Source organism: Haemaphysalis longicornis, unplaced genomic scaffold, assembly GCF_048455015.1.
Source record: "Haemaphysalis longicornis isolate Haplotype H1 unplaced genomic scaffold, Haemaphysalis longicornis Haplotype H1 scaffold_6, whole genome shotgun sequence".
Lineage (NCBI taxonomy): Eukaryota > Metazoa > Arthropoda > Arachnida > Ixodida > Ixodidae > Haemaphysalis > Haemaphysalis longicornis.
The window spans coordinates 109,690,260-109,703,432 of record NW_027526407.1 but is presented as its reverse complement, the minus strand read 5'-3'; the positions used below and the strand labels follow the sequence as shown (position 1 = coordinate 109,703,432).

The following is a 13,173-nucleotide window of genomic DNA, read 5'->3' as shown; positions in this document are numbered from 1 at the left end:
CGACACTGTAAGTTAACATCTCCAACTTTGCTTCGGAGGCCCATTCCCTGTACTGTAGCTTCACTCATCAGCTTACCGCGGGCACATTAGTGGCTACCGTGACACGATCGCTTTTGAGAAGCTCCAGACTGTTTACATGACAAATGTAGCTCTCGACGCTCCTCCAGAAACAGAGGCTCTAAGCGCGCCGCAAAACTCAGATGTGCCCTCTATTGCTTGACAAGTTTATTGGCGAGCGCTGTGCGAAAGAACGTTCTCACATTACTGACTGTATTGGACACTCCCTGGAATCGCACGTGTGGAGCAACCTGTATGTAATGATTCGGCTGCGTTTTATCTCTCTTATTGCTCGAACGCGCTCCGCTCTCGGAGAGAGCCAGTTTTGGACATCATCATCACCACTGCAAGCCACCATCATCATCATCCACCCTGTGAATATCAGAAAAAGCCTATCCACGCGCACAGAATAAATCAGGGTTCCGCTGGGCCCAGACGTGCGGTGTCATCCCTGTCCTGACTGGCATGCGCTTTACAATATAAATATGAAATAGTTTTGGAGGATGTGGTTTTTTAAATATACAAGAATGGCCTGTTGGATACATATGGAGCGAGTCGTGTAATGCGTTGAGTCGGACAGTGAGACAAACAGGAAATTCTGTAGAATACCACCATACAATGCTTACGGAATAAACCCTTCGAATGGATGTTTTATTCTCTGCTATACATTTTATAACGGGGCTGTGAACATGCGACGAATATGCGCCGCGCACTTGATAGAAACAGCTAGCGCAAAAATAAGAATAAGCTCCGGTGCACACGTGACCCAGATACATGATACAGATGCTAAAACTAGATAGGTGGACCCTGAATACACAGCACGTGTTAATAATCATTGTGTTTATGGAGCCGGATGACTTAACATGATGCGGGCGGCACTTCTGACTCTGTGATTAGATGCTCCCGAAAGGCCTTCAGCGAGGACCAGAGAGAGGAAACACACTGAATCAGGTCACGGACGAAAGGTATCACATAGTATATTGCTGCATGTGTGATTGCGTGGGAAGGTTCCCATGCAAATTTGGTGCTTGCATAAGGCTAGTTTAGTCTATGCTTTGAGTTCGCCGTCAAGGAGCCGTTAATAATTCGACATTTTTGACGCGTGCAGTGAATTTGATCGGGGACAGGGTGTTGGAACAAAATGGCTTTTGTGGCGAGTTCTATTTCGTTCCGTAAATGAAAGTCCTGTTCCGCATCAGCTCCCGAAAAAAATAATGTCTTATAACGGTTCAAGCTGGTTCGTATTTGCACGCCAGAAAAATTGCATCATGTGAAATTATGTTGACAAACCTTCAGAGTTATGAAATTATGTTAGAAGGATTAAGGGAGGCATAAATTTTCTGAAAAATGTCGGTTAAGTAGTTCTAACTCCCACAAAATATCCCAGGGCACTTAAGCACTCCTTGTTGTATACCTTTTAGTGGCGCAGTTGCGAATGACGCTTTAAGTTTCCACCATGCTTTACAGAAACTACATTCCGGCAATCCGCAACCTGGCACACAGGTTTGATTAGATTTCTAAATATTGCATTTTTATTCTATAGTCTTCAGTCGCGCTTTAGAATTTTCTGGTTTATTCTTATACAACACGCTCACTACAAACATTCCATACGGCTAATATGGGTATTTAAATGACAGAATAAAGAAACATAAATACAAATCAGTCAATACATTAGTGGTATAAATAAATAAAAACAAACAAATAAAAAAATAAACAAATAAATAAATTAAAATGAATAGATAAAAAAATAAATAAATAAGGTCCTGACTTCTGAATCGCACCCAGTTGCGAGCAGCGATCACACAAGGAGTTCAGCACTGCGCGTATCGAAACAGAAGTAAAGAGTACGGAAGCAGGTAGCAAGCCTCCTGAAAGAGAAAGGGCGCCGACTACACGAAAATCAATTTATGTAAGCGCGTCGACGGCAATATCCCCCCCCCCCCTTGCATGGAAGTTGATATAAATCCTGAAATACCCCAAATTTCCTCAAAAACTGAAACCTGAAACAATTTTTTTTGTTTCGCTTCACGGCGCAATAAGAAATAACGTTACGTTTTTGTTTTTATAAGGGCCAAAAATATCGTTTTTTTTTTGTTTTTCGGTTCCGGTGTTCAATTCGTTCCGACATCCTTGTGAGCAATCCTGACAAAATATATAACGCTTTTAGAGTCGCGCGCTGTAATATAGCAAAAGTCTTGTTGGTTTATGAAACGCATGACGGGGGGCTTTGTCATAGGTTCGTAAATAATATTGTCGCCTGCTTTAAGTCTTTGCAAGAAAAACTTAACAGCAGATTGATACTTAAAATCGGTACTTGTTTTCCGGGGAACTAACAGTTCCCAGCCAACTGCATTATGTATTGACTCCTTAGGGAATACTATCAAAGAACTCATTACCTCTAAGGCCCTTATAACACGCCTAACCACATTGTGCTTGAAGTAGGTGTGACCGCAAAAAAAGGAACCAATAAATAGAGCGAACTTTCCGGTTGCGCTCAGCCCAACGTCACCAAGGAGGACAAAAAGATATCTCAACAATAAAATGATCACGTAGCACTGCATCCTATGGCATGAGGCGTTCTGCTACTGAGTAAAATACCGGTTTTCGTCCAAGGTGCGGCAGCCGTTTTGGTGAAGAAAGTGAAAAACGAAAACGCCTGCTCACCAAGATATTTAGCATATTGAATAATAGTTACGCCGACAAAACCTGTCTGTGTCACCCACACTGTGGCGCGGAACATAGCCCAGGGATTCTTTCTTTGGGGGAAGCACCCGCAATTTGAGGTTAAAACTACAATCAACGTGATCCCGGCCACAGCACAGTTATGCGATCTCCAGGAAAGACAAACAATACCGCTGCAGAAACGCGTGTACTAGCGGCAGATTTGGCGGTCGCCGCCAAACGCTCCAGCTCTTTGGTGAGATCGTTGAATCAGCGCGTCAAAGTGGTTGATGGGTTGTTGCTTACCCTGCTGCGGCGAGTTAAACGGGGAGACTACCCTGTCGCAACTTAGGACGTCGTTTTAGACCGGAAATGCAGCTTTTTCACAGCGGAGCTCTTTAGGACGAGCAATGTCTGTCCGTCGCACCAGAAAACACTGAAGTGTAACGAAAAGTGTCGAGGAGGCAAGGAGCCTACAAGAATGTGTTTGGGGTTCGCACATCAAGAATGACTGAACAAAGAAACTTCGTCAAGATAACGATGGTGACTCCGCCGAAATAATGTCGGGTCCTCCCTATACGGGGCAGGAGCACCACATTCGCCCAATTGGGGACTCGAAAGAAAAAAAGATAGTTAGGAAAGACCCCAGAATCGAACCCGGGACCTTTACACTGGGAAACCCACAACCTAATAACTGGAAAACCCAAAGGCCTGAGGGTACCAATTAAGCAACGGCGGGCGCAAATTGGAAAGCAAAAAGAACGCTTCAAATGGTTGGAATCCAACTTGGAAACCTCGCCTCATGAAACAAGCGTCTATCCGGTTGACCTATCGTCGCATACTGTGCGTACAGCGTTGTCATTGTATTCGTAGCGCGGGCGTTGGCTTTGGACTTCACCGCGGGTGGTAGCGCGTGCTAACGCGGCGGTGAGTCAGAAAATAAATGTCAGGTTGAGCAGTCGGGTCTCCGAAGAAGGGAGAGGGGTCGGCAGCTCTGGTGTCTCTCCAGCCTTGCACCACTACTGCTAGCTGCAGCAATTTTGTTTCTCGAATTTCGAGAAATTCGTCTTCTTCCGAGCCAAATCGAGCTGGATTCAGCAGAAAATCTCCTACGCATGCGTGAGATTTCATGAACATTTTGCCACCGTTTTCAGGTATTTTAATAAAAATTCTCACGCGCGTATGCTCCTCCAGCTCCACCTGTATTAACATTGCCTAACGCGTGAGCGAAAAATGGCCAAACAGCCAATCTCTTGCGTCTCTCTCCTTCCTTCCCCGCTCCGTAGCCTTCCTACGCGCTTTCATGTCCGCAAGCCAGCGCCGCTTCTCGGAAACTATGCAAGATAGTTGACAGTTTGTCTAGCGCTCCCCAGGCGGCGTTCCTACGCCTTGTTTCCTCCATGAATGTCTGTCTTGGTCTGCCGCTGATAAAACAGTCTGCCACGGCGGTCGCAAAACCACTTGTGCTGCCGCAAGCTGATGCCGACTTTGCGCGCTTATCTACTTGGATCACGTGCCGCGAAATTTCCTTAGTGGGCCATCCCCCTCTGTCCCCTCTAAATATCGGCCTTATGTTGTCCGCGTTGTTTGCACTACGCCCCGGTACGTGCTTTTAAAATTGAGAACTGTACTATAGAAGGGACAAGACAACGTCGCTGGAACCTTGGCTGCTCATCCTTTTGTTTTCTATAATCTCCTAACATTTACAAGCAAGATACATTTTTTGGAAAGTAAAGCCAGAAGTGAGCGCTTGAACAAAACTTGTGCACGCAAGTTTTTCTTCACTAAGTCTTCGCCAGAGAAAATATATCAGCAAAATGAAGCCTGCACCGTGCGAAAATTTAGTTTTTTTTGTTTGCTGTTTGTCTGCCCTACAATAATTATGTTCTTACACTATTTCACTTCCGCCTTCATCAGTCATCTTTCCAAAAATGCAGCAGGTACGAAGCGAGCGACACGTTGAACAAGATCCCCAGTGCGCCCCCGAACTAGCACCCCGTCGCGGCTATGATCTGAGCGAAACGGCTCTTGATACCTACAGGAAAGCTGCCAGACACACGCAGTAGAAGTAGACGTGGGTGCAAGCGTTCGCAACTCGCGAGCAGTGAAGTAAGGCTGGATGTCCGGCGGCGAGCGCTACATAGCGGATAAGTGCCTGAACTAAGCGGCTCTACCCATAGTCTCCTGTTATATAGGAGGCTATTCCCTACCACTCCCATTGAAAAGCGTTCGACACGTTAGGCAATGCTTATACAGGCGGCGTTGGCTGGCAGCACAGTAGTCACACTTTTTGTGGGTGCTGTATCATTGCGAAAAAACGACTATATGCTGTGTTTTCTTGTATGGCGCGGCAAAAAAAAAAGCCCACCCATCCATATGTTCGTATCTTTCTAAATAAAGCCGCAATGGTTGCTTTGATTGATTGTAGGGTTTAACGCACCGACGCAACGCAAGCGATGACGCGCGGCGTAGCGGAGGGCTCCGGAATAATTTAGACCACCCGGGGATCTTTAATGTGCGCTGAAATCTCGTGCACACGGTCGTTCTTGCTTTTCGCCTCCATCAGAAAAGCGGCCGCTGCGGCCGGGAATCGAAACCGTGACCTCGTGCTCAGCAGCGCAACGCCTTTACCACTGAGCCACCGCGGGGAGTGAAGCTGCAGTGGTGAGGAGAGAAGATAAATTTTATGAACACTTCGGCAGTCTTTTCATTTTAGCGGTCTTTCTGTATGTTCGACAGCGAGGACGGGATGCATAAGTACAAACTGAAATACAACACTTTTTGGCGCTTTTCTGAAAAAGCAGTTGGATAGAAAACGTAGAAGTGTGCTTTTCTTTCATTCGGAGTCAATATTGTGAATCTGATTATTACTCCTGATTTGGCGCGTAGCCTTCCGTGGAGCAATTTATTGCACCAAACACATACAAACTTCAGCGCAACATCATTCACTGCAATAACGTCGGGAAAGCTGGAGTGCCTAGTACGCCAGAACTTTTCTTGCCCCTTTACAACATCCCTTTGTTTGTTTTATGAGAGCCAATGTGTGCCAAAGAATAAAATCGAACGGGTGTTACTCCAAAAATCAATATTTTCCACTAACTCTCCTTGGTTTATTTAGGGATTCGCTTATAACCATTTTTGCTGCTCACTTTTCAAATAAACATATTGTCTGCATGGAATGCTTAATTAGCCTTTTTATATTAGCAGTTAAAGTAGTAATAATCACTATCATCATCATCAGGCTGGTTCTGTGCACTCCAGGACGAAGGCCTCTCCAAAAGTTGTAAGTAATTGAAGAGTATAGAAAATGTTCCAATACCCGTAGGACGCACGTATTACATGTGCAGCTGAATGCTTGGTATGAAAAAGTACGAGTCAAATAGGGGCTGCTATAAAGCGACAACTACAAAAAGGAGAGCTGTTATGAGGCTACAACTAGACAACGCTGCGTACAAGCTGTCAGCTATGTAGTCACGCGGGCCCTTTCACTGCATAGTATTGCTTGCGCAGTGCGCTGGTCCTTCCAGATGTTTTGACACAAGAAAAAAAAACGTCTTTAAATACTTCGCGCAAGCAAAACCACGCGCATGAAAGAGTCTACCTTACCTTTGGCAACCTCTGGTTGGGGTTGGAAGAAGTCCGTCGTTTCAGTGCTTCAAAAGCTTCGTTCACGCGTCGCAGTCTTCGTCGTTCGCGGAGAGTGGCAGCTCGCCTCCGATCGACGGCCTGCGTGCGTCGCTTGCACGCGCGACATGCCCACGCCAGGCACCTTCGTGGCCCTTGGCCGCCACCCGTCGTCGCCCCGTTTCCTACTGCGCTGCACGGTGCCAACACGTGCTGCTCGGACCCCGGCTGTGAGCCCTCGCCATCTGCGGAGCTCGGTTGTCTTGGCTCTGGGCTGCGGCCGTCGCTCACCTGCGAGGCAATGAAGCCACCAAGTGGGAGTTGTGAACGGCACACATAGCGTCTCACATTGGGAAGAAAGGACATTGGGAGAGTTACAGGTAGACTATCATTCGAAGTATCTTCACTCGCAGCCGACCCCCACAAGTTTTTAATGGTTGGTTCTGTAAAAATATTCTAAGCTTTTTGTTATTTATTTAAAGTATTAAAATAAAACATAAGCAGTGAGGCACGGTTGACGTTGGGTGTTTTACTGCGCAGGTTACATATAATTACAATTATAACCAGGATGCAGTCAACCGCCATGTAATTAATATCTGGACTTCACAAAGATGTTCAATTCCCCAATGATACCATCATTGAAGCCAATCTGTGTCCTTCCTCTATGTAACGAAGGCGTTCGGGGTTTAACGTTTAATTAAGCAAGTTAATCACCTCATCAGTCATTGATTTTGCCCTTTTACTAAAAAATCTACCAAACAAATGCATTGATTTAGCTTATACTAGAACTACTGCAAGGAGCCAGCAGTCACAAAAACGTCTAGAATTGACTAAGGATGAAATTCGCCATAATGATGAGGAGAAACGGAGCGGCTGGCGCCACCCCGTGCTAATACATCTGCCAATGTGGTTTTGCTTGTGTAGCGTGACACCACACTAGGTAGCAAAGTAACTACACTTGACTTTGCAGCGACACCATCGCCATCGTCATCATGAGCGCCAGGATCATCCTCGCCGGTGCCTGGCCAGCGCCAACAGTTCCTCGCGACAAGGAGTTCGAACACGACTGCTCTCCAGGGGCGGTCGTATGCCATCGCCACTCTCCAAGTTCCACCAGGGCCTAACGCATACTAAAATGTAGGAGAGCCACAGCGCATAATCGAGTCCACGGCTTCGTTTCGTACAATTGGTGACCCGGAGGTTCTGCACCTGATACCCGGCCAGCGGCACACCGACATGTCGAAGTGGGGGGACCATCCGATACCGGTGTTCGACGCACGCAACCTCAGAGGTTGGTTTTTCTAGCTTGAGGCCTCCTTTTCCAGGAATTACATAACCATTCAGCCACTCAAGCACTCGATCCTCTGGGAGACGCTCCCGCTAGAGCTCCGCTGCGTCCTCGCCATCCCACGGCCCAGCGAAACCCCCTACGATGACCTTCGCGCTGCCGTGCTCCCGCTCTACGGATTCGGAAATTACTGGTTTCGGCCTGCAGCAAATAAGGTACCCGCGCGGTCCGCGCAGGCTTCGCTGCCGCGCATCGAACCTTCTGCACCATCAGCGGCGTTTCCTTCCGCGAGTATCGCTATCGTAGACTCCACAGCAAGCGCTGGAGCGACACCTACACCGACGGGACTGGCAGCCGACGACATCGCGGATGTCCATTTAACACCGCCCACCTCACTCCCTTTTGTCACTCCACAAGAAAGCAGCGGTGAGCTACGCAATATCGAGGCGGCGTCCTCACTTTCTCCTCGGCTGGCGGCACTAGCCCATGACCTCTCCACCGCAACGCTGCTCCCTCAGTGCCAGACTACACTGCAGGTGCCGTTAACCACGAATGAGATGCACATGAACGCACCCACCATCTGCCGTTATGACGACGCGTCTCCCGTTCTGGTGAAGCAACAGCAACATTGTGACTCTCAGGCACGACACCCTGATCCGCCGCAACATTGTGGCCACAGTTACCGTTCCTCCACGTGACCTGCCCGACAATCAAGAACCATGTGGGCTAGCGAACCCTGAGCGATTGACGGTAAACTCCTCAAAAATTGCGACGGATGAAGCTCTGGCGGCACCAGTGAGTAAGAACCTGGAAGGTGGCATTCGTACTCCTCAGCTCCTCCTTATCCACTTGATGCACTTGAATCTGATCCTTCGCCAAACGACGCCGTGTCTTCTGGCCCGAGTCAGGGCAGCTACACGCCAACGCACAAACGCCTCGCTCCTTGCGCCCAACTCGTCGCTCCACATCAACCCAATCCTTCCATGACAGTGTGGACGTCACAAGCTCTGTGGCCGCGACATTTCGTCCGACCCTATCGACAACGATTCGTTCGAGTTTGGAGGGCAGTCACCACTCTTCTACGTGACTCGCCTACCTTTACCCAATATAAGCAGCGTCACTTCATGCCACCACGACTGTCAATGGGCTATTAGTCGCCCATACTTAGGCGAACACTGCGCCAATTACGCCGCGCACGTGGTCGAGCTCCGCGCAACGACAAAGCTGTCTACATGGCGGAGCTGCTCAACACTCGTACGCCGTGTCTTTCCGGTTCCTTGGAAGGTTTTGTGGCTCAGACAGTGCACTTGAACTTTGGGGGACCTCACTATCATCTCTAGGCGCAGCTAGTAGCTTCCCTCGAGCGATGCTAATTTTCACCTGCGACCCCTGCACCACCCCCAGCAAGGTCCCCCGAGGAAAATGCACTTAGCGGACCACCGGACGCTCTCCCTGGACCGACTAGGGCAGTATGAGGACATTGACCGCGGAGAAATCTTACTGGTAATCGGTGTTGTACATACATACCTATATATAGTTTTTTTGTTCGCTCAAAATCCGTCCTCTATTTCTAATAATGCGCTACGCGCTAGGAGGGGAACCCTGTAGCGACACCATCACCATCGCCATCATGAGTGCCAGGTTCATCAGCAGCGGTGCCTGGCAAGCGTCAGCAGTTCCACACGCGAGAGATCGAACAGGGCTGCGCTCCAGGGGCGGTCGAATGTGTACGCTGCTCTCTAAGTTCCGACCCGGCGTTCCGCACCGGAATAAATGTAGGAGAGTCACAGCAGCATAACCGACTCCACGGTCCCTTTCCTAGAACTTTTGTTTGCCCGCACCGCAAAATATCATAGGGTTTAACTTGTGAGTGCGGTCTCGGTTCGAGACATAAGTTTTGATGTGCTAGGGTGACGTGTCAGCGTGTTGTCGCAGGTCTCCACTGCAATCTCTGTTATCGGTTCGTCGGTGATGAGTTCTCCTCATACGAAACGGCACGTTTTGCCCCGCCACGGCAAGCTCACTCTCTTAAATGGTATCTGCGCTGGCGAGACGCAAATTTTCTCACCCGTTAAAGAATCCCAGGTAGCACCCTCTTAACAATTTTGGTTAAGGAAAAAAGCATCAAGTTCGCGAAAAGGCACCCTTTCAGCACGCATTTGGTTCTTCAAATGCGTAAAGGCACCGCGAAGTGTCAAAAGCCAAAAGTAATTCTTGAGCTGCCTTTTTCTGAATGCGCGAGTTAATAACCTGGATTCTTTGCAGCGCCAGGGAATACATAAGCTTGTACAAAAGCAGCAGGTGCCATTCACACAGTTTTTCCCAGGGAAATAACTTCTTGAAGTCTGAGTTCACCTTCACCTATTTCCAGCACTTTCGCTTCGTTTCTGCTTAATTCTCATGAGCCTTAACTCGCAGCCTGCATTTAACCAAAACCTGTATGTAACGAAAAATTGTGAACTTTTGCCGAGTTTGTCACATCCACGTTTACCACCTGCGGGGCATTATTCAGCGTCTAAGTGTCATTATTATTATTATTGCCGAGTTTGTCATATCCACGTTCACCACCTGCGGGGTTTTATTCAGCGTCTAAGTTTGCAATCTACAATGTATGATCTTTGTTTCCCAATACCCTATTAGACGCGTTGCGGGAATGGTGCTCTTTAGGGGAATCCGGTGGTTCAACTTCTCACCAACAAAGTCGAGTAACCAATCAAAGCCGCCAGGAAAGCAAATTTAGGCATTCTGAGTAACGTGCGAACATTTTTATTCGAGGAGTCTTACATGAAGCAATATGTTCGCGTCCTAAACTGTTGGAGTTTCCGAAACAGAGTTCTGAAGCGGCGTTGCTGCCTTTACCATTGATAGTCGTCAAGATTTGAAGTTGAGAATAAGCAGCAAGACTAGCCGCAAAGGTTTATATTCGCTCCAGCGCAGAAACAGGCCATCTACGCTTGTGTAGCTCAGAACAGGCCGTGAAAAGCTGAGGCTGCGTGGTGCTGTTGGTAGTAAAGAGCTGTACACGGCACACGTACGTCGCGATACTTTTCTTTCGTGACTAGATAAAGCCACTGTTCCGAGAAAGCCCGGCGGCGGCATTATCTTGTCTCTAGCCTCCGCTCTAGTTGCGAGTAGTACATCTCTCAGTGACATAACGACGGTGGTCATGGCCTCAAGGCGCTTTTCGGCCCCCGAGCTTCAGATGCGCGCGCAAGGACTCATGTACTGAGCCCATAAAAGTTCGGGAAATTCCATTTCCGCAAATCTAACGCTGGATATCGGGTCGACTGAGGATCCCCTACAATTTCAACTTTACAATCACACGTCTAACTGGAATAATTAACAAGTAATTACCAAACACACGGTAGCTGGTACCCTCAGTAGTACACGGAGCTCGTTGTATTGCGCCGCCATGGCCACTGATCACTTCACACAAGAAAAACAGTGTAACCTATGAAAGCATTTTTTTTTTAAATTGCGTAGTCTTCCCATTAACACAATGTATACTGTTGGGCTAACGAAGCTTACGGTAGACTCTACCGGCAAATTTACGGTGTTTCAATACAACGACGAGGCGTACTTTTGTCGCCATTAATTTCTGTTTGTATACAGAACATCTGTGGCGTTAGTTTAAACCAAAAGCATTATTCGGGTGAGTCAAGTGGGAATTGGTCATATACTAACAGTATACTTTTTTATGAACACGCGCGGAAAAATGAAAGCTATAAGAATAACAGGAAGTGACTCTGCGTGACCGACCGATCAACGGAGTGACTAAGTGACTTGGTGACCATCCAATCAACAGATCAAGTAATTAATTGTCTGTGCGAGTAACTAACTGCCTAAAAGATAAGCAAATGCGGCATAATTCAAATGTTGCGGAATAAATTCTTGCTGGGGTATTAGCATCTTGCGTGGTTTTTACGTCACAATAAAAAACCTTGCGTTAAAGGAAGCCCATTCCAGGACTAATTCACAGCTCCTGTAGATAAAACATTTTAGATGCGCAGTACCTTAGGACGACATAACGTCCGCCCGCGTCCGTCCGCATAGAATTTACAATCGAAAAAAATCACACAGGCACCGGCAGGATTCGAGCTTGTGTCTGGTATACTAGACAGAGTGACAGTCGTGTGGGCTACGACAGTGAGTCAGTGCCCAAGAGTCAAACTGCTTACTGCCTCACCTGTAACGGCGCGGAGCACCTTAGGACCTCCTAATGTCCGTCCGCGTCCATCCGCGCGCACACCACCATCAAGCGAAAATCAAGCAAAATTCCATTTGAGCCGTGAGTTGCAGTCTCATTTAGGGAATAATCAAGGTGCAACTCACGGCTCAAATAGAATGACAGTTGGGGCGCAAATAGGATGTCACTCGGGGCGCAACTTGGATACCATTTTGAGTCCCCGTACTCCGCAGCCTCACCATCATCCATGGAGTAGAGATGCTGCAATTTTTTTATGCCTATGCCATTCCGGAATACGCCGGTGCGGATTATGCAAGCACGGAAGAGTGAAATTTAACAAGAATTGCAAAATTTTGCTATTTGTTTTTTGGTTTCTTGTATTGTGGAACAAGGGCGTGAGGTTATATTTTAAGTTTCGAAGCATTGCCCAGCAGCTACTGCGTTACTGGAGTTTCGTCGAAGATATTGCCTTTTTATGTACCTATTTCTTCTCGTTAAGAAATGTCTGTGCCTGCACTATGCATCCAATCTATTAGTCCCAATTTAATAACAAGAAAAGAAACTGAACAAGATTTTCCCTCTAAACCACCTGACCCTCTTCAAAAGAGACGGCTTCATTGCACGTTCGATTAATGCCAGTGAGTAAGTGAGCGTACTCCTCGTCTGTAAAACTGTCGAAACCGGAGTGTTTGCAAAATATTTAACTGTAGATCAGTTTCTGCCGCACTAATTAGGCATGGTAAATCCAGGGGGGAAGTAATTGCAGCTTGCAGCAAGGAAACCGCACTCCAGCGTCTTTCCAACTACTAGACACACTGTCCTTTTTAACAAGAGCTTTTTAGGCCAATCTTTGTCCGTCTGTTGCCCTAAAAAACCTCTAAGCCAAATAAAAAAAAGATGTGGTTGGAGAGTCCGCGGGAATCAAACCCGCCACCATTACGTCATAAAACGGGCAACCTAATCATAGGGCCACCCCAAAGGCCCGAGGGATACGCGGTTAGCTGCGGCGGAGAACAATAAGATGTGCTGCAAACTGGAAAGAAAAAAAGGTGTCCCGTGGTGGGAATCCAACGTGGGCCTTCGTGTTCTGGAGCCGGCGTCTACCCGATTGGGCTATCATCGTATTCCGGGCGAAGAGAATGTCCTTTAGGTTCGTAGCACGGACATTGGCCTTGGACTTGGCTGCTGGTTCTAGCGCGTGATAACACAGTCCAGTTTGGGGAGAGGTGTAAGCCTTGTGTAGAAAGGATCCAGGCCTGCCAGGCATAGAGCACTTTCAGCAGCAAATTAGGAAAGAAATGTGAGGTGCAACAACCGGGTCCCAAATGAAAGGAGATGTGCCGCCAGCTGTGTTGTG

At 47.6% G+C, this 13,173-nt stretch overlaps 1 protein-coding gene across 1 annotated transcript in view; it reads right to left on the bottom strand.

Annotated features, from left to right (window-relative positions):
* LOC144141875 (myogenic-determination protein-like) overlaps positions 1-13,173 on the bottom strand; it is an 82,711-nt gene that overhangs the window by 62,777 nt on the left and 6,761 nt on the right. The window contains exon 2 of the mRNA XM_077673353.1: positions 6,325-6,633. Within this exon, the coding sequence (XP_077529479.1) occupies positions 6,325-6,633 (309 nt within the window). The remainder of the gene's footprint in view (positions 1-6,324; positions 6,634-13,173) is intronic.